This window comes from Pyxicephalus adspersus, chromosome 3 (assembly GCF_032062135.1).
Source record: "Pyxicephalus adspersus chromosome 3, UCB_Pads_2.0, whole genome shotgun sequence".
Lineage (NCBI taxonomy): Eukaryota > Metazoa > Chordata > Amphibia > Anura > Pyxicephalidae > Pyxicephalus > Pyxicephalus adspersus.
Window position 1 is genome coordinate 140,204,379 of NC_092860.1, and position 26,958 is coordinate 140,231,336.

The 26,958-nt window shown below is 38.1% G+C and overlaps 1 protein-coding gene across 2 annotated transcripts in view; it reads left to right on the forward strand.

Annotated features, from left to right (window-relative positions):
- Positions 1 to 23,418: 23,418 nt before the first annotated feature.
- MXD4 (MAX dimerization protein 4) overlaps positions 23,419 to 26,958 on the forward strand; it is a 46,811-nt gene continuing 43,271 nt past the window's right edge. The window contains exons 1-2 of one of the 2 annotated variants that reach the window (XM_072406555.1): positions 23,419 to 23,697; positions 24,474 to 24,573. In XM_072406555.1, the coding sequence (XP_072262656.1) occupies positions 23,634 to 23,697; positions 24,474 to 24,573 (164 nt within the window). In that variant the 5' untranslated portion in view covers positions 23,419 to 23,633. The remainder of the gene's footprint in view (positions 23,698 to 24,473; positions 24,574 to 26,958) is intronic. The other variant, XM_072406554.1, reaches the window with a different exon arrangement.

Sequence of the window (26,958 nt, forward strand, 5' to 3'; positions counted from 1 at the left end):
CTAACCCAGTCTGTGCTACAACCACTTAGTCATAGATAAAATCACCAAACAGAAAGTTAACCAAGGAACCTCCTGTTAGCATTAGCATAGTTTTTGTCAAACTGGATACATTTATTATAATGGACTTGGGCATCGTCCCACTGCATATAGTATTACAACACATTACCATAATGTAACAAACATAATGAGGTATAAGGTCATGTTTGAATTTTATATCACTAATATAAACTAATTCACACTACAATAAAAAAAGATAAATAAAAGAAAGTCTCTGAAACTGCATGTCTCCAAGCCAAAACAAATATTGGAAGTATACAGAAGTATACAAGTGAAAACGACCAAAGTTCACATTTCTCTTTCAGAAATTCCCTTCACTTTTCAAATATTTCCCAATAACATCCCATTGTATCGCCAGAACAGAAAGGGGGGAAATATCCCCAATAATATATAGACAGCAAATAAAAGCCCCTACTCTATCTTTAACTACACAGGTATTTCAATAAATTTTGAAATATGTTTGCAATAATATGCAGAGCAAATGTTCTTGATAGAGTAGGCCTATGTGTGAGATTTAGATACACAAAGAAATATGTAAGAATGGGGACAATTTTTATTGAATATGGTTTGGCCAGTTGCTTGGGTGCCCCTATTCTATTGCCATAGTTGAATTCTCCAAAAATCCTTATGGTTTTCTGTGTATGTAAAATTTAAGTAGTGTTAGGCAGCAGGCACTTTCCTCATTCTCTACCTGTCCAACACATGCACATTGCTTCTCCCATTTCCTCTTGACACCATTTGGGCTGGGCGTGAAAAGCGTGTTTTCTTTCCAATTGCATATTACAAACCATGTTTAAAAGGTAATGCAAATTCTATTCTTTATCTGCATCTATGTATCTATCAATCTTTCATTTTCCTTTATCTTTTATATATGTTGGATACATTTTTAGCAGTGTCACGGAAACTTGATGAAACTTCGTTCTTCTGGATGTAGCATACCGTACTTTCATTGATGTTGTAATGGCAGGCTACAGCCGTAAAGTTCTCCTTTACACGAAGCATATCCAACAATTCCACCTTCTTCTGAAGTGTCATAGTAGCCTTCGGCCTCCAAACTTCTTTGCTAGAAGATTTAGGAGTCTTAGAAGGTGCATGACGTTTGGTAGGCATCTTTGGCAAAAAAGCGAATAAAATACTGTACACTACACACACAAAGTTAACATGCTACATGATACAGTACACTTGACACAACACGAGAGGGGACCCAGATTCAAACAGGATCCAAACGTTGAAAAAAAGGCATCACAGGAGCCAATAAGAAGCAAGGAAAAGTGAAGATGCGTTCTGATTGGCTACATCTACGCGAGCACATTTCATCTCCCTCACGAACATTCTCATAGCATATGAGCATTCTGTTTTATTATTATGAGGGGCCTTAGTGTTTCCTCTGTGATTGTACTAAAATATAGTAATTAACAGTTTTGTATATATATATATATATATATATATATATATATATATATATACACCTGTGTGTAAAATGATTTTTTATATTAAAGTAAAATATATTATAGTATTTATTAAAGTAAAATTAGGGAATTATTGGGAGTTAATGTAATTAACAGTTTTGTATATATATTGTGACACCAAGGCAGGATTGGAAGTGGAAGGGAGATATATTTGCCCAAGATTCCTATGTGAAGTAGCAGGTGGAAGACTCTCACCTGTGAGATAATTAATGAAGAAGCACTGAGGGTGGGGATATAACAGAGCCAGGAGCTCAGTCAGTAGCTCTGTTTGGAGACAGAGAGGTGGACTGTGTGAGTTCAGCTCTGTTTGGAGAGACACAGACAGGGGTTCTGTGTGAGGGAGCTCTGCTTGGAGACACAGACAGGTGGCCTGTGTCAGGGAGCGCTGCTGAGAGACTCAGAAAGTCAGTCTGTGTGAGTGAGCTCAAAAGTGACTAGAAGGTTGCTGAAAGCTTGGTTTTGAGCTGACAGGGAGAAGCCCTCCAGCTGATAGACTGGGACGTCTGATGTATAGTAAGTGCCGGACAGGCAATGTTTTCTTTTGCTGTTTTGTTATTTTATCTGCAACCTTCAATAAACCTGGCTGCAAGCCAGCCTAAGGCTGATACCTTGGTGTGTGATCTGAGTTGGATGAACCAGACAAGTGTCCTTTGACCCCAGCAAAGGCAATCCTGATCGTAACCCCTCACAATATATACACTTGTGTGTAAAATGATTTTATATATTAAAGTAAAATATATTTTAGTATATATTAAAGTAAAATTAGGGAATCATTGGGAGTTTATGTAATATTTATACAATCGGTGTCTATATATACAGATGATGATTTGAATGAGAGTGAGAGTCAAAACGAAAATTACAATAAATAATAAAATATAGGCACACTGAGAACACTTAATTCCTTCTTGTTTGGAGTAAAAAGGATTACTGATAACTGCACGAATCACAGCATTCAGTGAATAAATCTGGATTAAATTTAAAGGCTTTAAGAATTGCCCCCAGTACATTTTTAACAGACATTACAATTAACATGTCGATCTGATTGCACAAGTAGTTATTTTTTGCTTGTTCAAGCCTTACAGTTATCCACAGACAAAAGAATTGTTTTAGCGTTACTTTACTTTAGACTTTAACCCCCCTAGCGTTCTAATTCTGTCATTTTTTGATGCAAAAAGTGATCCTATTTTTTTTTTGCGTAGAAATTTTTGTTTATATTGTGGGCCTGTAATTCTTAGGATAACTCCCGGGTATAATAATTATATTTATTTATTATATTAGAATCATAAATTATAATATAATACATAATTATAATACATAATTATAAAAAAATCATGAAATATTAGACCACAACAGTGTAATTTATCAAAAAAAAAAGTTTTTATCAAAATTTTCTAACTGAAATTTTTCAAACAAGGGTGCAATATTATTGATAAATAATAAGATAAATTAAATGCAGATGTTAGAAAAAAAAATATTTACATTTTTAGTAGACATCCTGGGTGTGATAGATTTTGAAGCAGAGTGCTGCACAAAGTCCAACATCACAGTCAGGACAGTAGAACCTGGTTTCATCCTTCCTCTGTCATCGGTCTTTGAGCAGCAAACCACGCGCATCCTTGTAGGTGCTGCTTTTTTTTGGTGGGATGTATTCGGTGAAGTGACGACCGGTCAGGCGTTCTGGGTTGACAATGGTGGAAGCACGACGTCCAGCTCTATTCATAGCCACTGATGGTGTTTGGTGGTTCTTGACTATGGATTTGGAAACTTGCAAAATGAAGTCTGAATGATTCACAGGCCTCTAGCTATTTTCTTTTTGTACAGGACGTAGACATTCCATAGGCACTGCTCAACAAGATGCCTGAAAATCTTCTTGTAATACTTCCTTTGCTGTTTTCCACACCTCAGGTGTGGAGCACCTTGTTGTTGTCCAGCGTACCTGCATAAAACAAAATATAAAATGTATTTTACGATATGTTCTTTTGTAGTGTCAAGGTAATATGTTAGCAAACAAAGAGTAGCCTATATGTTTGCATAAAAAAAAGCAAAAAATTTAAAAAAGTTAGCAAACACAGAGCAGCATACATGTTGGCATAAAAAAATTAAAAAGGTTAGCACAGAGCAGCACACATGTTGGCAAAAATTAGCAAAAAATTTCAAAACGTTAGCAAAGACAGAGCAGCACACATGTTGGAAAAAAAATTGCAAAAAATTTCAAAAAGTTAGCAAACACAGCAGCATATATGTTTGCATAAAAAAAATTAGCAAAAAATTTCAAAAAGTTATCAAACACAGAGAAACATACATGTTGGCATAACAATATTTAAAAAGTTAGCACAGAGCAGCATACATGTTGGCAAAAAAAAAAAAACTTAGCAAAAAATTTAAAAAAAGTTAGCAAACACAGAGCAGTGTACACGTTGGCATAACAAAATGTAAAAAGTTAGCACAGAGCAGCACACATGTTGGCAAAAAATAGCAAAAAATTTCAAAAACTTAGCAAAGACTGAGCAGCACACATGTTGGAAAAAAAAATGCAAAAAATTTCAAAAAGTTAGCAAACACAGAGCAGCGCATGTTGGCATAACAAAATTTGAAAAGTTAGCACAGAGCAGCACACATGTTGGCAAAAAAAAAATTCGAAAAAAATTTCAAAAAGTTAGCAAACACAAGAGCGGCTTACCTGTTTGTCTCCGCAACAATTTTTTCAATAACTTCATTGATCAAAAACAACTTCAGGTATGCCAGGGGGTCATCGCATTCAGCCTCAATTTTCATCCCAGGTGTGCCGGTGAATGGAAATCTTGGCGGTGCTGCCTGGTCCACATCAAGGTCACCATGTGCGCACAGCACTGACCTCAGGTCCAGCATCGTCGCTCAGTTCACCTTCGCTGTCCGATGACAAATTTCCTGGTGAATCGCTATCGCTCGATTCCACAAAGGACTCCAAATCGTTATCGCTGCGTTCGAATTCCTCCAAAACAGCGTTTGCGCTGGCGAGATGCCTTTTGGATGCCATGTGGTCTCCAGCAATCAGTCAGGAACAATCAAGGTCAAAGACAAAGTGATCAAATGATACATTCAGGAAGTGATCAAAAAAGTCATCAAAAGGTCAGATCAAGGTCAGGGCTAATAGTGGGCAAAATGTAAATCAGGGCACTGGGCAATGATGCTTGGTGCACTACAATATGTATTTAAACTTTTATTTTATGTTTTGATGTTTTTTTTTTTACTGTAAAAAAAAAATTAAAAGCAGATTACATAGTAAATCCCAGAATCCATCACTCCACCGCATCACCCGGAAGATGTCACACATCTTGCCGGGTGATGCGGTGGGATGTCCCCGCCCTGCTCATTCCCCTGCAGCCTTAGGGAGATGCGAGTAGAAAATCTCCGCTGGCATCACCCTCTGGATTTACTATTGGTGATCGCATCTGCAGTTAGATGCGATGCACCAAGCAGAAATCCTGCATTGTGCATCGCACCTAACTGCAGATGCGTGCATCGGGGTTGTGGGGACCCGGGCGGTATTTAAAAGCAGATTACTCGGTAATCTGCTTTTAAATTTTCCACCCAGCCACGCCCCCTGACGGAGAAGCACCCCACCATCACAGCATGATTGTGAGATCGCTGCCGGAGCGCGGGGATAAGGTAAGGGGGTCACCCAAAGTTACCCCGAGTGTGACTCAGGGTTACCGCTTTTTGCAATTTTTCCCACCCCGAGTCACACTCGGGATTACCGCTAGGGGGGTTAAGGGATTTTCACAAGCTCAGCTGGTAAATATTTTGGCAGGTACACATGAAGTTCTTGCACTGGGGAACAGTTCCAGAGAAAAGTAGATAGAATTAATATTTTTATTTATTTTTTGTTGGTTGTAACAGTCAGAGAGAAAGCATAGCAAGGTCATGAAGCAGGTAAAGTATAGTGACAGCGGATTGCTGGGGGAATCGTTGGGAGGTTACAGGACCAGTGCATTTCTGACACTAAAGAAAGGCTGACAGGGTTATTGGGTAATATCATCCACTTCCCAAGAGAGGTGTACTTTCCTTGAAAACCTAACTCTGTATGCACTGCAAATATGGCTGCCACATTGGTTTTCGCACACCTAAAGCTGCTAACATAGCCATTCACAACTTGCAATTGTTGGTATATGTATACCCTACCTAATGCCTTGGTGCCACCATTAGAGATGAGCTGGTAAGTCTATTAAATTGCTCGTAAGATGTAATGTTGTCAGATTTGCATCATTTGATAATAAATACCATACGGCTCTTTGCTTAGGCTACGTACACACATGCAATAATTGTTGTTGTTAATGAACGATTTACGACTGATCGTTCGATAATCATTAACAAAGAAAGTGCACAACAACAGGCTAACAATGTTGATGAACGGGGAATGGCGCAGGAAACCAGCGACCGTCCTGGCGATCTGTTTGTGCGACGATCGTTCATTATTTATTGTGTGTACGGTGATTGAGGATGGTTGTGCGGTACACTTTCTCTGATACACTTCACTTCCTGCATCGTTGAAACGATCGTATCTAGTGTGTGTACATTATTGGTGGATTAAATTTGAAGAATCGTATCGTTACAGCATATACAGAAATTCAAAATATTCATAAAAAATTGTTGATCTGTCTTTAGTCGTTCAATTTCTAACGACAATTATTGCACGTGTGTACCTAGCCTTACTCTCACATTTTCAATTTGTCATATGCTTTAAAACAGTGTAAAAAATAAAACAATGACAACACACTATAGCTTGTAAATTAGGGGGATAAAAGATGTTCTCTACAATATTTTCAGCAGGACATCTTCATAGTAATAACTGGACCATGAGATTTAGGGAGGTTCCTGGAACACAGGATTCTGGGGCATTCCCAAAGTCTAGTTACTGCTGGATTACTGTTACTGGGTTACTGCTCGGGGTAAGTATGTGTCATAATCTGCAAATATGGCGGAAGCTCACCACCCCCCAATGAGTTTAGTTTATCACTTAGGCTATGATGCCTTCAAAATATAATATATTCTTAAAAATTGCATTTTCATTAAAATAAAAAACTAAAAGAATCTTAGTGAAAAGCCCCCCAGTGACAGTCACTAGTGGCAAACATCACTTGACAGATCCCCAGATTGCCAAAAACCCAGTGCATCCATTTCACGAACCACTGACATAGACAATATTCAGTAGTATGAGCAGAAACTACAGAATCCCCCTTGAATGAATGATAGTTGTTTGTGAAGGTTACCTGCATTTAATTAGTTCAGAGACCTTGTCTATGTAGTCTGACCCTCGGGCAAGCAATACACATCAACGTTCTCATAATCTCAACTTCTTTCCAGCTGGAATCAAAATCCCAATTTAGCAAATGTAGAAATACTGGTTGACCACAAAGACAAAACATCTAACTGACTTGATCTAAAATAGCAGAAAAATTGAATCACTTTAAAGAAAGTTGCCTTAACTTTTTCTAGTATTGATAGTTTTCTTTCCAATAATCTGTAATTATATAGCCCATTCTTATGCATTATAATAGGAAGGCCATTCGAACTTGTAGGTGCTTGGTTTCAGTCACCACTTTTGACCATATGGGTAAATTCCATTTAATAAAAATTTGCTCACTTTTTCCCCATATTTCTCCTGTATTTCTCTCTCATGTAATCACTGACATCTCTTCCTTCAGTTACGGTAGAGATATTTTTGGATACGTGGACCCACCCAGCTTATTTATACATGACCCTAAGCATGACTGTATGGTAATTGCCTAATTAACACAGGAAACAAAAATAACGTGGACACATCTGTTTCCAATATACCTGGCCTATCTAATTTACTCATTCTCCTCTGATTTTGTCCATTTACCTGTACTGACTTAGGTGCAAAAGTTTTTTTGTACAGGAACGATATGACAGAATACAGTTAAAGAATTGCAATTTGTGTAACTTTCCGAATTTAGGGGGTGAAAGGCATTTAAACTTGTAGTGAGTGGGTCTCCAATGGGCCTCAAAGAAAACATAATTAAGTCAATATCACTAATTATGCCTAAGTACTAACTTTAGCATGAAGGAAAACCCGGTCTATTCTTGGTTAGCTCTTAAAGTGTAAGATTATTATCATATTTTTCCATTTACAGAACAAAGCTAAAAAAATAAAGTTTATAATTACAAGCAGCCATTCAGCTTCTTAAACAGTTATTTCTTTGCCTAGAGCAGTGTTTCTCAACTTTTGTAACATGGAGGAACCCTTGAAATAATTTAACTCCGAAGGAACCCCTACTATAATTACTAAATCCACAGCTCACAGTACATTAGTGTGGTGATCAGAAGTAAGAATTCCTCTTACATTGCTGGCCAAAAGGAAGAATGTCACCCTTACAGATAGCCAAAAAGATCATTGGTGTCACCTAAACAGACCTGAGAGGCGCAAACTGCTCATTGCTCAAGGAACCCCCAGAATCCTTCGTAAAAGCAAAAGTCCACTTTTCTGACAAATCAAATATTGAAAATCAAACAGTGACGATATACATTTTAATTTCTGTCCACTAATCATAAAAATCAATAAAAATACAAATCTAGAACAATCTGCAAGTATTCAAATCTGTTAGGTACCTGCAAGATGTGCTCACTAAATGATAACTTCCATGCTAAGCTATTGTTAATTATATTAGTAAGGCTATAGCCACAAAAGGCTTAGCAGGAAGGAAAACCCGTCTTGTGCCAAGCTGCTGGCACTTATACTTATGTAATGTTAAGCTTATGTATGTGTACTTAACTCTTTGCACTTTAGCTAAACAAATGCTAAAGCAATAACAAAAATGTATATAATTTATTATGTCAAATATAAAAGTGTTTTCTTGGTTTAGGCACCACCTGCTAAAAAATATGTGTGTACTGTGCTAGAACTATTACAATATATTCGTGTATCATAAGACAGAAAAAGCTCTTCCTCTGGGGCAGGGTTTAAACTGCCTTGTAAAACCCTGCCCTAAAACCGAATTACAATTTTGGGAACCATTGACTCTTGGTAAAATGTATAGGCATTTACAGAATATTTGCTCATTATGGCAAATTTACATTGAAAAGTGCTCATCCCTAGCAATGCAATGTCTGTGCTCCCTTTTCGCCTGGTCTGAAGTCTCTTGCTTTTTCTACTTGCTAGATCAAGGTGATGTAACTCTCATGCATGTCAGGGTTGTACACTGAGCTGAGAATGCTCAATTGTTAGTGTACAGTTTGTAGGAAACTGCTAGCAGGCATAGGCAATGCTCTGCTTTAATATAAAACTAAAGAGATCAGATATCATAGCCACACAAGGTTCACTGAGCCAGGGAGTTTGAGCACTTTCTATTGTGTAACTGACACCATACCTTGATAGCAATTTGGGTTTGGGTGAGAAGAACTCAGTGTGGATGAACTGTAAGTTTACAGTATGTTATTCCACCAACCAAAGTGCATAAACTCTAGAAGAGCATTACCAATGAGAATCCCAACAATCCCATTCAGGATCACTTGTCATGCACAGAACATTGTTTTCTGATTTTACTGACCTTTCCACAGCCTGGAAAACCATTTTATATGAAGACAGGGATCTGTTCTCTAACAGTCTTGCTGCATTTTGTTTTATTTTCACTTTTGTAGTTTATCTTATAGAGCCCTGCACCCAGAAGGATATTTATGACATCACCTACACCAACATCACTCTGTTGAAGTTGTTTCAAAGTTCAACATCAGGGTGGAGGATCCAGTCTGTTGTGTTAGTTGTCAAGCTTCTGGTTAACTTTCCCATAGTGAGTTGGACCTGACTTTGGCAAACCAGGTCTGCAATATTCTTATAGAATTTTTTTTATTTCTCCCTCCTGGTGAGGGAGCTGTGTGTCACTCAAAGGAGAAGAAACTTTCCCCCAGAGTGACGTCATGATGCCAGAACCTGCTCACCCTCCCATCGCAGGTCTGAGCCTGCAATGGGAGAGTGGATGAGTTGTGTCCATAAAAACAACTCACCCACCGCCCTGAGCCTGCGATGCATATGGGAAACTTGGTCTGCGGCTCTGGCCGGTTTGCCCCTCCCAGCAGTGTCCTTCTCCTGACCATGCTGGGGGGTGCACCAGCCAGAGCCACGGCCCAACCCGGTTCAGGGGTTGGGGACCCCTGTTCTAGGGGATGGTGCTGTAGAAGTAAAACGTACCTCATTCCTTGTTCCTGCAACCACAGACCCCATCTTCCATTACCTAATACTCTGGTTTGTGGCATCAGCCTCACCATCATCCACTACAGTATAATTAAACTGCTTTCAGACAAGCCAGGTGGCATAAGAAGCAGCTTCGAGGGACAGGGTCATTGCAGTAAAGGAGAGTGCTACAAGCTGCACCAGTGAGGGGTAAGGTAACTTTTACTTGACTTGTATCATTCCTTGGACAAAGCGAGCAATTAACCTATATGTTGTGAAGGTGAACCAACCCTAAGGGTACATTGTATATTTGACAGCAGTTTAACCTTTAGGTTGGGAAATTATATTGAAGGTTGGGTTTTGGGTAGGTTAGCTTGTTGTTATATGCTAGGCAAGTGGGGGAAGAGCTGGTGTCAGGTAGGAAGGGGTTAAGGTTAGGCACCAAGGTGAGGGGAGCTTTAGATTAGACAATGGGGAGCATTTAAATAACAGCAGGGGCCAGGCTACTGCAGGAAAAAGTTATTATTAGGTAACAGACTTTTATAAATAATGCTAGAAATATTTGCTACCAAACATATAGCAACATTTTATGAGTAGCAGGATTTAAATAATACACAGCTTGTCAGACTTCTAATCGGTAAACACAGAGCAGGTACACAGAAAAAAAGAGGTAGCAAGATGCTGAGACCTGACTTGAGTTATTTGGGAGCTTTGAGAAGGAATTGCTCCACAATTCCTTCAGCTAAATAGGTCAGTAAAATGTTGCTAGCATTGTATTGTTTACCATGCTTACTATTAGCATGACCACAGTTCTACATTAGTGTAGTCATACACTGCCTGATTCATTTAAGACATGCAACTACTAAATTTGCAAGAACCAGAATTTTTTCCAGGAAAGGTCTAACTGTCTAACATACTAACATAGCATACAGTTTTCATAATGATTAAATCGCTGTAATTGATTACATAATCCCATTTTCAGTGTAAAATTGGATTACTTTGACATTGGCTGAGCTGGGGAGAAAAGTTGCAGAAGTTTCTACAACAAACATTCATAGCCTTTTATTTTTAAGGAGATCTATCTGTGTAGGGTCTGCTTTTGAGCTCCTTATTTTCCTGCTATGCTTTTCACCATATAATGAAACAGGGAAAACATAATTGTCACCCCAGAGTAAGTGAAAGAAAGTAAAGGTTAAACTCAAAGCCCTGGTGAATCCAGGTGCCAATGTAATCATCTGGTGCTGGCAGGCAGCATGTGAAGGAGACTATCCCACTGGGAAGATTGTATTATCTCTCTGGCGCTGCTGGGTTCCCCCCAGCAACACTGCTAGACAACCACATTTCTTGCGGAAAAAAATACTTGTCATCCCAAAGGTCAGAGAATGATAAAACATTGCTTTAATCTTCCGCAGGACTTCCAGCATTTTGTGTACAGGCAGAGCTTTCATTAACGTTGGCCTCTGATGTGAAGTAATCACAGCTTTGTCTAATAAAAAAAAAATAATACAGCTTCATGTCATCTCCATATACCAACAGAATACTAAAATCACTCTGGCTGCTTCTTTCGAAACTGGGCTGTACAAAGAGACTTGTCATGTCCAAAGAAATCAGTACTGATGGTCTTTATCCATAGGGCAAATGTGCACAAAATATAGCCCCAACAACAAGCAATCCAAGTTCATTTTTTTACTAATTGTAAGTTTAAAACAACAACCACTTACAGTTGTGTAAAAGCAATCAGCATTTGCATTGTGTTACATTGTATTAAAATAAACGTTGGCAAGTTTTTCATAATAAGGTTTAGGATTGTGGACAGATATTGGATGTAGGGATAGGTTACCAGGGAAAAAGGTGAAGAGAGAGAAGTGTACATAAGAAAGATAAGGAAAGATGGGTATATAATTAGAAAGTGAATCTTTACAATTTCAGTAATATTATCCTAAATATTATATAACATTTTTTTAACCATAAATTCCATGTAACAATTGACTCCAAGCCCAAACTTTTACTAACAAAACTGAAATATGATTGCTTGCTACTTGGCAGCTTCTTCATCAACTATTACATGATAAAAATCCAATACATGGCTACGTGGAGGTTAATAGGAAGATCATGTAACATCTCTCACTATATACAGACCTGAATTTCACTAATTATTTTCATAATTTGCAGAATGTCTATAGTTATGGCACCCTCCCAGTATTTCTGTGGATTTTCTCAGAGTAAGTCGGCTTACTCACGAAACCCAACAAAAATTGTGGTAGGTTAGCTACATTTTCTAAAAACGGTTCTTAGAAATTTGGCACACTATTTGTAAATGCATTTAGCCAAGATTTACTTAATATTTACCCAAAATGCACATATTTTTGACATTGCGTTCCATTAAAAAAGTATGACCCATGAGTAAAAGCTGATTGACACTATTTTTAATTGAATCAAATGTGAAAAATGTGTAGATTCTGGGGAAAAGTTGTGTGTATAATAAACATTACGTAATTTGTGCTTAAATGAACACTTCTAAATAAAAAAGTGTTTGAATTTTTGTGCAAAATAATTTGGAAAGTATGTCCTATAAATGTATAGAAATGGTGAAATATTATTAATTTTAAAGAAGCATTTGTTGATTATGCAAACAGTTGAAAATGCACATGGTTCTACTAACTCTAGAAGGGAAAAGGAAAATATGTTTAACTTCCCATTGATTAGTCTCTAGAATGTTGCCCCTTATTGTTCAGTACTTAGAGCGGGTGCATTAATTCTTCAGTGATCAGTCTCCTGTGTGCAACCCTATTTTTAGTGTCAGTAAAATAACCCACCTGTACATCATTGCTTTGCTCTACCCTATTGTATCCCTGACCATCTTCATCTAGTAGTTACTTACATTCTATCACAATCACATAAACGCATGTCTGCACACAGAATTCCTCACCCAGACCTCCCGATTCAGTGAACAGGCCAAGGGGAAGAAAGAATTCAGAGTTAAATCAAAGCTTGCACAGCTTTGACCAATTGCACTGTTCTTTAGTTTATGGCAGAAGCATGAATGATAAAAAATTTGGCCCCATGGATGTCCACTATGCCCTAGGACAGTGATCGTCAACCTTTCGGACCTCACGGACCACCAAATTCATTAATTTAAATTCTGCGGACCATTGATATGAATTTTTTAAAAAGATAAATACATTTGTAAAATAATGATCTTCCTAAAGGTGGCTGACGAGGACTGTGAAGGCTCTGATTTATTGATCAGCTCACCGTTAAGTGAAGTATTACTATTGTTACTATTATCATTATTTGCACTATCTTTGGTATTACTAAAGAAATGCAAAATATTTGTTTGTTTTTTCTCACTCCTTATGGGTTTATTTTATTGGAATCCAAGACCAAACAAGAAATTATAGTTATCAAAGTCAAACTATTTGATCCCATTAAACATATCTGTTAAAGAAAATACACAGGTAAGGTCATACTTACCTAAAAGAGCATCTGAGAAATAAACAAGTAAAATAAAACAATCGGATGAGAATTGGTGTTTGCGGAGTGGGTTGACTGTTGTAATGGTGGAAACAATAAGCATACGGCTTGGCAATGTTTGCCTCATACAACTTAATACTACACTGACGTCACGCTGCGCCTCCCTTGTTTTAGTGTCTCTAGTACACTTTGTGAATAAGTGCAATATAAAGGTGAAAATTGTCATTCAGAAAATAAAAAATTATTAGAATTAATAATAAAACATAAAAATTGCAAAAAAGTCTAAATTTTTATGTGGACCATCAATATTTTCTCCTGGACCACTGGTTGGTAACCATTGCCCTAGGTGAGGGCCATTTCTCAACTTCTCCAGTGTTGGTGCCAGGATACAAAAGACCTGTGCAACATCATATACAGCAATTTACTTGGTCCGGAACTAGTATCACTTTCAGGGGCCCCAGGGAGGACAAGTAACAGCTGTCCCAGTAGGTTCTACCCAAAGGAATCTCTTGAATACTGTCATCTAGCCTGGTCTTGGAACTGGTGTGAGTGTGAATTGTACTTGGGTTTGTGCTATTTGTATATCAGCCTCAAATGTCCTGGTCTATACATGTTTAAGGACTGTGTTTCCATTTCTCTAGTTTTTAGACACACCTCAGACCTTTTATAAGGTAGCATGCTATGAAAGGAGCAGAAGCTAAACATCTCACCTTGACTCATGGTAGCAGTTGGTTTTAACATGTGCAGCTAGTGAGGAAATAGTACAGACCTGCAAAATCTAACCTTGGTAAGCCTTAAAAATTAATTGATTTAATGTGTTACCTGGAGCTGTACTTGAACTTGAGTACAAATGATCATGTTCCTTTGTTCTATTTGCTCATCATATGTTTAAGGGGTATTATTGTAAAGGTTTGTAATACATTGTCTTAGTAACTGAGAAGTGCATGAACACTTTATGTCAGAGAAGTTATGAATAACTATAGCAGAGGACAAATGGAAGGAATGTGGGTCACAGGGTTGACTGAAAAAAAGAAAAAAAAATCTGTGTTGCAAAACCTGTTGTCAATTAAAGAAAACATGTCATAAAGAAGGCAATACAAAGTGAACATGTTTATTAAAACCTGAAAAAGCAGAGATTACCTTCACTGAAAATTGTATGGCAAAACAAACAGTAAATCTAGGGATAGACAGGTAGGAAAAAATTTGGCAAATCTTGATTTATTCTCCAAAATAGGTGTAGGCTCTATACCTTTCATGCATCTTAGCCTTCCATTTGGTCGGTTGGATTGCTCTAAATATTCATATGGTATATATATATATATATATATATATATATATATATGGTATATGAGCTCTGATTGCCTAAAGCTGCAACAAAAAAAGTATTCTCATAGATTCAAAAGACTCATTGAAAAGCATATGGCACAAGGTATCAGGATAAATGGGGGAAGGGGGGTCCAGCTCCAGCAATTTTGCAAGGAATTAGGTATTGCATTGCCTCCAAGCAGTACAACAATTTCAACTGAAGATTCAACAGAGACCAAAAGCCCTGAAGAAAAAAGGGGGGTCAATAAATACCTGGAGATCCCAAAAGCTCACACTATAGCAGTCCATCCAGCACTAAATTACACTATACTGGCCATACCATCAATCAACTAAACCTTCAAAATTTCTGGCCCTGAAGAATGCTTTGGCAGCTATTTTAAGATTTTTTGGCACCCCAGACCTGCCTTTTTTAGGTATTTAAATTGGCAAATATCCCTGTTAGAGAGAGATAAATAGCCTTGTTCAATGTTTACCTAAAACAAAAAGAGATTAAGGGAACTGCAACAACTTAGCAAAGATTTAAAGAAAACCTGTAGTTTGCTAATGCTCACCAAAAGAAAGAGGTTAGTGCCAATCCAGCACATTTTTATCTTTTCTTTTTCCTCCCCATGACTCTAATAGGTTGTAGGTTACCTAAATGGAGTATGTCATTCTTTTCATGTGACAGCAATGGTGTGATTTTTGGCCCAGTGCTGTCAAATAAAGGATCCAAGTCAACTCCCTATGACCTTTAACTGGAGATCCACTCTACACAGAACTTTTTTGCTCTACAAAAGAGGTGGGTGAATATGTGGTGGAGAGGGATTAATAAAGTGCTCTTGATTCTAAGCTCTGCATGAACAAAGTATGGGTTCACTCCAAAAACATAGCCCCATTTCTACACTCCAGTCCAACTAGAATATCCAACATCCTGAGAATAGGAAGATAAAAATCTATCAACAACTAGGCAAAAAGAGCAAAATTAGGTGTGGGTCAAACCACATTACATACCAGGGGTGCTTACAACTGTCAGCTTATATAGCTTCATACCAGTACCGGCCTAAACATTTTTGCTTTAGTTAGACCATCATTTTTTGCCTAACTAAGCACATTTTAAAACTACATAACTATCTAAGGCTACTTTGCCCAGGGGAAGGAAAGAAAAGAACAAAACTTTTGGTAGGATTAGCAGGTGATAAAATTGTTTAGAATTTTTTTTCACAGTTTATTGAAAAAAAAAAACAGGTATAAATTATGTACGTCTTGTACATAATTTTTACCTGTTATTTTTCAATAAAGTGTGAAAAAAAATTGTTTAGAGAATGGATTTAGAAAAACAAAATCTGCCATGCACATACTAATTATTGACAGCGTCATAAATCTCATCAACAAAGGTACCCTTTATGTAGGGTAGACATAGGGAAGTGAAAACTGTGCTGCTGCACAGGGGCCCAGGATGGAGGGGATCATCCTAGAAGGTATTCTTGCTTGTGCGGAGGAAGGTATCCTAAGCTCCCTGCAGCATCCCTGCTTGTCCTATTTCTCCACAGCCCTTGGTCCATATTGGAGTGGACCAAGGGCTGCAGAGAGTGTTTTTTGTGGTGCCTATTATGCCAGTTCCCTGTGAATACAAGGATAAGTGTGCAATATTTGCAAAATTGTCTGTGGCCCCTACGGTACCCCTGACAGGTTGGGAAACATTGTTATATCTAACTTTTTTTTTGCCAACAGTACTGCTTTACCTTAAACTCTAAAACTCATTAACCAAGAAACCAGCTTATTAGTACTTTGAAGTATTGTTTTATTCTTTTCATGAGTTTTCTTTCAAGGTTTTTGTTCAGATTTTTTTTTCCTGATGATTCTGTCAAAAACATACATCGTGCCTGATGTATTAATGCTCTCCAAGACTGAAGAAGATAGATCATAACCTAAGTGATCCATCAAACTTGGAATCAATTTTTTAAACAGCACTTTTATTTGAAAAATATTTTTAATCCTGTACCAGATCCAGTCCATGTTTGTTGGATCACTCATGTTCACCCACGATGTCTTGGTCACCCAGTCTTGGATAAATCGGACCCACTGTGTCCTAGGGTAACAAAGCCTAGTCACTGTACTGTAATTCTAATAGAGTAACATTGTCATTCTAGGACACTGTGTAGAAACTTTAGAATGTCCTTCTTTTTTTTCCATAGCATGGTTGATCTCTAGTTTAGAGAGAGAGCTGGGGACAATTGTACTGATATAACTCAATGGGAACAGAGAATACAAGAAGTTATCAACTCACACATTTTCTGTCAAGATCAACAGATATTTTCTTTATCAAACAAAACACGTTCAGCAATTTATTTAACAGACCAAAAAGGGAGCAAATAAGATAATGTATTGGTAGTGCATTCATGAAATTGTTGTATGGCGGTGTATGGTGGTCATCATTACAGAATATGCTGCTTTCACTAATACTTTCTCTAAAAAGTAGAATTTGACTATTTATTCATTTTTATTTTTACTAACCTTTTTTTCTGGAGAAAAAAACATCTCAGTGGTGACAGTAAAACTTCAATTTCCTCTTTTCACTTCTGTATAAAGCACTGTTTATCTGTCATAAAAATGACAATCACAAATTACAATCAATTACTATGACAGCCGCTAATGGAACCTTCATGGCGAGTGACAAGCTTGCATGCTGGGATAATAGATGCCGGATATATTGTTTGCAAACAAGAAAATGGTTTGTGATTATTTAAATATGGCAGCTTTAGGACAGAATAAATCTGCTTGGTTTAGAAATGTAACTCGTGCACACCAATTTAAAAAAAAGTAACAGTGGCAACCAGAGTGCTTTGGAAGTATTCCAAGTATTAAAATTGATAGAAAACAGAACTTAAAGTAAGTGCTACAGTTTGTCTGCTTGTTGCTGTATCTTCAGCCCAACTCCTGCCAAAATTGGTATTTTAGTGTTGGATAAAAAGGAAAGGGTTTAGAATCTCCACCGGGTTTGTTTCCTTTCAGTTTACCAATTAAGAAAATGGTTGGCCACTTCTTGACTTGGTATTGGGGTGTCACAGGGTATGGAAATAATAAGATCCCCACTGGTGAAATTGACAGCAGTAGAAATAGTTTGATTTTAACTGACCAAGCATTGGAACCTCTGCCAACTTTCTCAGTATCTCGGTGACACCATGAGTACTCAGATCTCCCTAGTTTGGTCAAAAACAGCATCCAATCCTTTTTTGGTATTAACCTTTATTAAATTGTAAGTTTGTTTTCCTTAGGTTTGGGCTTGACTGTTCAATTTGCCCAGGCTTGTATTACAGATTGCAAAGAAGGCCTTTAAGGAGGCTGCCCAAGCATGTCTATATTGAACGTTGATGAGTCTTTTTTTGATAGGTGTAGGGCAAAGCTTCCTAAGAGGAACCAGGTGCCCAATTTGTTGTGTGCATGTGGCTCACCAAAGCCCACTGTGCTGCTAACCTTACCTTATGGAGCACACAGAAGGCCAGGGCATTGGCTGGACTAGTTGCTGCCATAGATAGAATAGATATATAGCTAGAGTAAATCATCTTCAGAGCTTGCAAACCTAAACTTAGGTTAGTACCACAGCAGGTGTTGCATAGTGTGCCAGGGGCTTTGAGACTGGGACTACTAGCTGTTAAATGCAACCTAGGTCTAGTTCAGTGATTGAGTAAATTAGCTTCAGGCTGCTGAACATCCTCCAGTGGTATTGGTATTGTGTTTAAAGAAAACCTGTAGAAGCTGTGCCATAAAAGAAAGCTATAGGACTAGTCACCAGTATTGCCTGTAGTCTCCCCATTGCAGATCTTTTCCTGCTACTGACTTACCAATGCCTTGGTCTGCGCTGTGTATATGTGTGGAAGAAGACACCTTGGTAGTACAGGCAGGGTTTCCTTGCCAATGCCAGAGCAAAGAAAAGTGCAAGCAGCAATGGTGGCATCCCCAATTCAGAGTCCGTCTAGTAGTCACTGGCAGCAGTATGCTAAGTATCACACAGCGCACATTCTGCTATGAATCTGTAGACCGGCTGTTCTCAGCCGCTGTGCTGTGGAACTTCAAGGTTCCTTCAGAGGTTGCTGGGGGTTCCTTGGACTGTGGTCAATTAACCTCCAATTTCATGATCCCTGCCTGGTTCCATGGCCAATGCTACTTGGCAGAGGCAGACATCAACGACAATTTTAGCTGTTTCTAAAGGTGGCAATCACCACTGTAAAGAGGGTATTTTTCCTTCTGACCACCAATATGAGGGGTATTGTTCCTCAAATCATTTGTTTTAGCATGGGTTACCTGGGATCTAAGAACAAGTATTCTATTGGGGTAAGCATACTTACATTTCTGGACGTGCAACTATTTTTTAAAAGACATAAAGACAATGGGTACTGGTTGCTATACAATAATTATACAGCAACCAAAATTTTCAATCTTAGGTCCACTTTAAAGGGGAAATTCTGTAACACTGACTCAGCTCTTGCAAAAATTGATAACAAGGATTATAAGTAATCTGTTGCTGAAGAAAACATAATGGTGCTTGATCAGGTTACCCTTGACCTCCATGTAAAAAATGTAAACAAGGCTTAAAAATTATGGCTACAAAAGTCAACTACAAATAGGGATCTCCTCTCCCCATTAAGCCCAGGTCTCTGCAATTATGTAAAATACTCTGCATATTTGCTTTTACTTTGCAAACATCAGACTCTTAAATAAATGAGTGTAATGTCATACCTCGTAAACTTGTAAATGTCATCATGCTAATTTCTATACGTGCAAACTGACATGATCTTATGTTACATTAACCATTACACAAAGGGATTGGGTTTCCCAATGCATGTTGTGATGTAGCATTGGGTAAATAGTTCTCCTAAAATAATACTTTACATTATCACACAGCCAATGGGGGCTTCAATACAAAGCAGGACTGTGGAAAAGCTCTGGTTTGTTTGAAATAGAGGTAAATCACTTTTATTGTAATATTTAATTAAAACATACATAATAAATATTAGTAATGCTACAAAAGTTGGCCAGTCAGCCTCTTTCCAGTGACCCTTTATAATTTGACAGCCAATGTAATAGGTAATAAATTGTCTAAATAAAGCTGCCTTCCATTGCTTGTTTTTACATCATGTGCAGAAAGCTGTATGGACAATCATGAGCATTTTCATCGTTGTAGGTAATAATTGTTACAACTATGGTTCTTTGTTGAACTGCAAGATATGTATACATAATACTATATGTTTTATTTAATTTTTCTTAAAAAAGAGTTGAATATGTGTCCATATGTTGTAGATCTCCTGACTTGTCCTGAAGAAGCAGTTACATTTGTCACAAAATGTGTTGGCTGATTTAAAGTCCCACAATTGTGTGTTTTTGTTCGAAGTATAGCTTGTATTAGGGATGTGGCCTTGCAAACAGAATGATAGAGGAATCTGTACACTTTTTTACTAGGTTAATAAATTGACAACCAATGTAATTTAGCTTTTCCACCATCATTGATGTAACATCTGCATGCTCCCTCATCAGCGCTAACAGCTTTGTCCAGTCTTTTGCCTTTTTGGCCATCTTGATCAATTGTCCTGGGCTGATGTACCTGGAGTGCAATGGAGTTAATTCATTCCGGCACCAAGATACACCAAGATTGCATGCTGACATGTCTGTGCATGTGCAATAAAACTTGCTAACAGGCATGTAAGAAGCTTTACCACAGAAAGATATACAGACTGTACAAACTCTTCTGCAATACCTTCCTGCTTGCAATATTTTTTCTCACCAAAGTTCCACTTTGGGTTAAGATACAATAAACAGCTAAGATGCTGAGGTTGCTAACTAGGGCAAGGCTCTGAATGAACAGTCGATGGAGGGAAAGGGGCGTAGGGGTGTGAAAGTGGAGAATTTTCAGACTTTAATACCTGCATACATGTACCAGGTCAATGACTCATTGTCCAGGTCAATGATAGGGTCAAAATAACAGTCCTAGAGCTTGCAAAAATGGTTACCTTTTTATTCATACAGATTTATTTCATGCATGGCTCTCCTGAGCACCATGGTGCAAATCAGGCACTTTAGTGACCTATGGAGAAGTACCCACATTCCACTTCAGTATGTTGATAGGCAGGTGTGCCTAAATAATGCTCACATTTCTGCACCTTCCCCCAACGGTAACCTCCTTATCGAAACTCCAAACAGCAGTCCTCATGTGTAGTCGTCTTCGGGGTTCCCATCGGCATTGCCGACCTGACACATGGCAGTGTTTTGGAAGTGTTCGAGGTCCTGCTATAGGAAACAATAACTGTACTGGGCACATGCATTAAGTTAAAATAGATGGTAATTGTTATCTGTGGTCAGCCCTGGACCATGCATGTATATGCTCCAGCTCTACTAATTTGGCTGGTACAGTTCTGATTTTTTGGTCTTTGTACCGGCCATAAAGGACTGTACTGCTATTTACCAATATTTTTGTCTCTGTACAGGTAGCTAGTGTATGTGGATTGCCCTGGCCACCAGTCCTCCTGAATTTAGATATACTGTACTGAACTAATTACTACTGCTGATACCTTGTGGTGGGTGGCCTACACTTGCCTTAGAAGACTTGCACAACATTTTTCATTATAGTTTTTTACACCCATTTTTCTTATGTTTTATTTATTTTTTGGTATTTGGGGGGTGACATTCAGGGGAGATTTGGAGGTGATCTAGATATTGTTTGAAGGTAAAAATAAAGAGGAATTTGGAGACAAGGGTGTGCCTATGTGCACATTTTTCTGGTTTTGCAATATTGGAGGGTATGTATATGACTATGCAATGGACCTCGGAAAACAAACCATGTTGAGACTCAGGCACGATGGTGAGTATGAGGGGACATCTCCTTTGAAGTTTAGCAAAACTGTAAATATATTAATAAGGAAGGTGGGGTAGATTTTTGGCAAAGCTTATTCTTGCTCTTTTCTTTATAGAACACCTGTGTAATATTTTTAGTCAGGTTCACATTAATTTTGGTATAGCAAATATATCACTATCTAATAAATGTGTGACTTGATTTATATTCATTTGTTCTCTGATACTGTGGTTTTACTTACTACATCTTCTTATGTTTATCATAATACAGGTAATATAGGTCTCTATTTCCCCTGAGGAAGCAAATATGCGAAACGCGTCGGAAATTGGACTATAACCTATAACCGAATATATGATCAAGACTGTAAGGTCTGTGTGCACCGGGCTTCAAAACAATTTGTAAGAAGCCCAATTCTTATGTAATGTGTACTATATGGAGGATTTTCTGTGCCATGACAAGCGTCATCATGTACCATATATATAATTTGGTTTAGAATAAAGAATTTTAGGTTTTTTAAACAATACAAGCTTGCCATAAAAAGCTGCTTTCTTTCTTCCCTTTATATTTCATTGGTTCGCCCATGTTAAAATTGACACACAGGGTGAGTTTATTGCAATTTTACACGTCAGAAACATGGTGATGTTCCCACTGTTCTAAAAATAAATAATTCTGCTTTCATGTGTATTATGTAATGGTAAAAATAGAATCTGCTTGTCACAAATAATATGCATTGAAAGTGGAACTAATGCATGAACACATTCCTGACATGTCACAGTATAAAGCAACAGTTTCATATTTAGGAAAAAAAACTGTCATTGAGCTTCCAGTTCATTGGCTTTGCATAGGCTGAGATTATCATTAGTCTGCTGCAGGCAGGAGGAAGCATTTTCTCAGTTTCTTCTTCCCCAATGAATAAACTTTAAATGTAACTTTGTTTTAATTAAAAAAAAAAAGTTCAATTCAATTTCTCTGGGTTGGAGCTCGCCCTTCGCTGTTATCACTAAGACCATTGCTTCCATTGATGTCAGAGCCTGCAATGCTGAGCGCCCTAGAGAAGAAGTAGCAGGGAACCGATTCCATGGAAGAGGAGCCTGCAACAATGAGGGAACAGGTAAGTAAATTTGCTTTTTTTTTCATCTTCCCTATACAAAAAAATGTGCATGTAACCCTTGCAATATAGAAGTAGCCCTACTGCAAGGTAGGTTTCCTGCATCACCAATCACATTCAGGCTTCCAGTGAATATCCGATTCTGATTGGTTGCTCCTAAAACTGACAGTTAGATACCAGGTTTTCCATATGTGAGCCTGCAATGGGCGTGTTTGGGAATTTCTCCCTGCCATCACCAGCAGGGGTTCCCAGATTATCAGCAAAAGGTGCGGTGCACTACAACAACCTGTACATAAGAAATGCAATGTTCCCTATGCACTTCACAAAGTATAATGTTCCATTTCTAAAACCTAAAGGAATGTATTATTTTGATATGTTGCTTTGTTACGGTGCCTAACTCCAAAAAAGTTCTCAAAAATGAACATTGCAATAAAAAAAATAAAAAATCTATACTTTTTAACATTTCTAATTAGCTTAATATATTTCATGCATAATTAACAGACAAGCTGCAGGTTTTCCTATGTAGCTGTTCTGTTATACGTTTTTTTCCAGGCCTTGCTATTTGCTCACAATCCCTAACCGGCCGTGTCCCCTAGGTTTTTTTTTTTTTTCCTTTTCAACTTTTCTCTTCCTCACAGCAACGTCAAGTTCAACGGCGCCTATTGGCCGCTGTCTAAGCGAGCATCCCCGCTGTCACGGGTACTTTACATGACCAATCATCGCTCAGCGCCTACTTAACATGCATAAATCTCTCCAATCGCCCTGTAAGAAGGCGTGGCTCCGTACGCTGTTGCTAAGCTTCGGCATCTCAATCGTTACCATCCCTTCTCAGTAGTTGATTGGGATCTGTCAACATTCTCTCGGACTCTCCTCCCTTTCGGCATCCCGCCTATCTCCGTGACGTTAAAAGTCACTATTGGCTAAAGAGAAAGCGAAAACCACGCCTCGCCACCTCCTTCCTTTTGTCATTGGCCTGTGTGCACGTCCGTCAATCCTGTGTCAATCGGAGCTGTGCTGCCGTTTATATGGACTAAGAAGTCCTTAAAGCGTCTGAACTCCTTGTAGTTCGTCCCACTTTATCTTGTTTTGGTTTTTCCCCCCTTTTCCAACCAGGGGCGAAGTGAAGAGTTTTGTTTTTTTATTATCAATAGAGATAATCTAGTTTTACATATATATTATATATATACATTTATTTATATACACTCAATTATGGAGTTGAACTCTCTGTTAATTCTTCTGGAGGCAGCTGAATATTTGGAGAGAAGAGACCGAGGTATTTGGGTTTTATTTTTGTTGGTGGTGGGGGGGGTCTGTTTGTTGGTCCTGGGAGGGGGTCTGTAATGGTGACACTGCAAAGTCATCATCCTTTCACTTGCAGGAGATGTTTTTCTGTCTTTGCAGAATGTGAGCTGCAAAACTATCCTCCTCCTTCCCTTATCCATCCAGGATTTACTTTATCTAGTGATCTGTCCAGATTTTATACCAATCATCCATTGATTGTCATTGCATGCACCTTTTCTCCCATTGCAAACCCTTAACTCCTTTGCACTTTTTGCACGCCGCAAGCTTGCGTCAGGCAATCTGTGCAAAATACCAATCCTGTAATAATGGAGACATGCCAGACATAACACAGAGCCATGGCATGACATTGTATGTAAACATGATCCGGAGTGCATGTGTATGTGACTGGGGGGCCAGAACGGACGCCAAACGCATTGCATGTTGTGCACATGGCAAGTCGTCACATTCTTTGGTAAACACAGCTGATCGTGCATGAAGTATGTGCGGACGCATGTGCTTTGTAAAACGTTTACACATGTGCATTTGCTCATGTGTTGGCTTTGCACATGCCGTTATGTCAAATGCCTGTATTTGGTTTTACTTAGCTGTCAATCACAAGGAGTGACATCACCCCATTCTGTCAGCTCAGGTGACACCGACATGATCAGAGATCTATTAGGATATTGACTTATCACATGTATGTTCTATGTACTTATTAGTAACACGCATCCTCTTTTTTTTTTTTCTTTTTATGTTTTTGTTTTGCAGAAGCAGAACATGGCTATGCATCCGTTTTACCTTTTGACAGTGATTACTCCTTGAAGAAAACCAAAGCAGCCTCATTAAATAGAAAATCTCAGAATAACAGGTAACTACAAACCCCCACCCTCTTTTTCTGCAGCCCCCTGACAAGTGAGAGTTGCTGAGATCCTGTGTAATACATAGGGGAGGTGCTGGGGGCCGTCGCCATTTTTCCTGCCTGGGCTTGGCTCTGTTTTGATCTCATATAAACACTGCCACGCGTACACCATGCATGCAAGTCTGCTGTACTCTCCCCAGTGTTGCTTGCTCATACACATCTAGATAAGTGCAATTCTCTACATTTACACACTTGAATTGGATCACACCCATACAATTCCAGCAACCCCCCCCCCCTCTTCCTTCTTCTACTTGTACACAATCTTTGCTGCCCTCACTCATCTGATCACACACAGATAACTTGTCCTTGTTCCATGTTATCCTTATACGCCTCACTACTTAAATTAGAACACTGTTGCATTGCAACATGCAAATACACTTTCCTGTTTATGCTTTTATAGTTCGTTTGTTGCTGTTTTGCTCTGTGTGCATATTTTCGCCTTTTTTTTGCACAGTGCAATACTTTTTGTTACTTGGGTGAAAGCGTTTTTTTTTAATGTTCTATACACTTTTTATACATTTATATATTATATACATATTATATATTTTTTACAATAAACCACCCTTATTTTATGAAAGGGATATACATTTTTTTATTATTATTATTCATAAACAGGATTTATATAGCACCAACATATTACTATTGGTTCATTAAATAAGGGTTGCAAATGACAGACAGAAACAGACAGTGGCACAGGAGGAGAGGACTCTGCCCAGAAAGCTTACAATTTAGAAGGTGGGGGAAGTATCACACAATAGGAGGGGAGATATGTAGTGGTGGGAAGTAGTGACGGTTTCAAAAGCCAAAAGAAAACGGGTAAGCAAGTTTTAAAAACTGGGTTTTGAGTGCTCTTTTATATGTACGGAACTCAAACCTGTTTTTTATACACACGCTATAATCATTTAGCGATACGCCGCTTCTTTAATTAAATTGACGTCACTGATATCAGCCTGCAGTGTTTTTATAAGGAATTGGGATCTTTTCTTTTATGTTATATTGTTACATTATTGTGGTTACAATTTGGGTAAATTTGGTAAATCTGATCATGAAAAAGATTTTATTCTTCATTAGGACTTTTTTTTTTATTTTGCATGCAGTGATATCAGAATAACAATGTTCCTGCCAAACCCAGGAATGAAAAAACAAAAAGGCCAAACAAAGACTTTCTGCAGTGAAACATTTTGTAATATGTTAGATTTTCCTTTTCTCTTTCCTAACATTAGGTGTGAGAGTATACAATCTCTATAGGTAGTAATAATATTATTATAATATAGTATTTATATAGCACCGACATATTACATAGCGCTGTACAAAGTCCATAGTCATGTCACTAGCTGTCCCTCAAACTCACAAACTAATGTATTATAGGTATTATGTGCATATTTGTTATGAGCACAATAGATTTGCACTTTTGTTTATAATTCTATGATTGGAATAATACAAAATGTTCTCCCTGGTATGGACTGAATTAAGAATAAGATAATGGTCCTGATTTATTAAAGCTCTTTAAGGCTACAGAGGATACACTATCATCAGTGAAGCTGGGTGATCCAACAGGAGAGCTTTAGTAAAGCAGGCTCAATGAGTGTAAGCTCTTCTGGGCAGGGTACTCTCCTCCCCTGTGTCATTGTTTGTATCTGTCTGTCGTTTGCAACCCCAGATTATTGTACAGTGCTGTGTAATATGTTGGTGTAAAAAATATAGTTTAATAGTAATAAATGCTACCAGTTAGACACAATTTTACTTGCCTTTAAAAAACCCATTATGTGGCTTTGCTATTTTTTATAATATTATTATTAATAAACAGGATTTATATAGGGTCAACATATTATGCATCACTGTATATATATTTGATACATAGGTGCAGTATTAAATGCAATGTTTAATGTATAAAATTGTCTGTAATCTTGCTCACATGTAAGCATTTTCGTGTGGTCAGAAGTACTTCCAATGCTCTCCGTCTGTTCAGTTCATGTTAGGGCGATCTCGCCAATGTCAGTGTTCTTTTCTACCCAACTTTTACTGCTGAATTAGCAAACAACCTTAGGGAATTGTGCAGATTTTTTGAGCCTGGGGGTTGCCTTTTACATTCAGGCTCTGCATACACAGGCATTTGGATTGTAAAGTGAACCCTTCTTCTTTTAATTCACTGCACTTGACCTCATCTGACCTCTCCTCATACTGTTGTAAATGAGGCCCAGTGTGCGAAAATGACATTTTTCTTGTCCTGAACTGGATGGAAAGCAAAGAGCTGTCCAGGGGAGCTGTGTAGAAAATGAAGATGCAAATGTAATGCAAACAGGCTGTCTGCAGCATATTATGTCCTCTGCATGG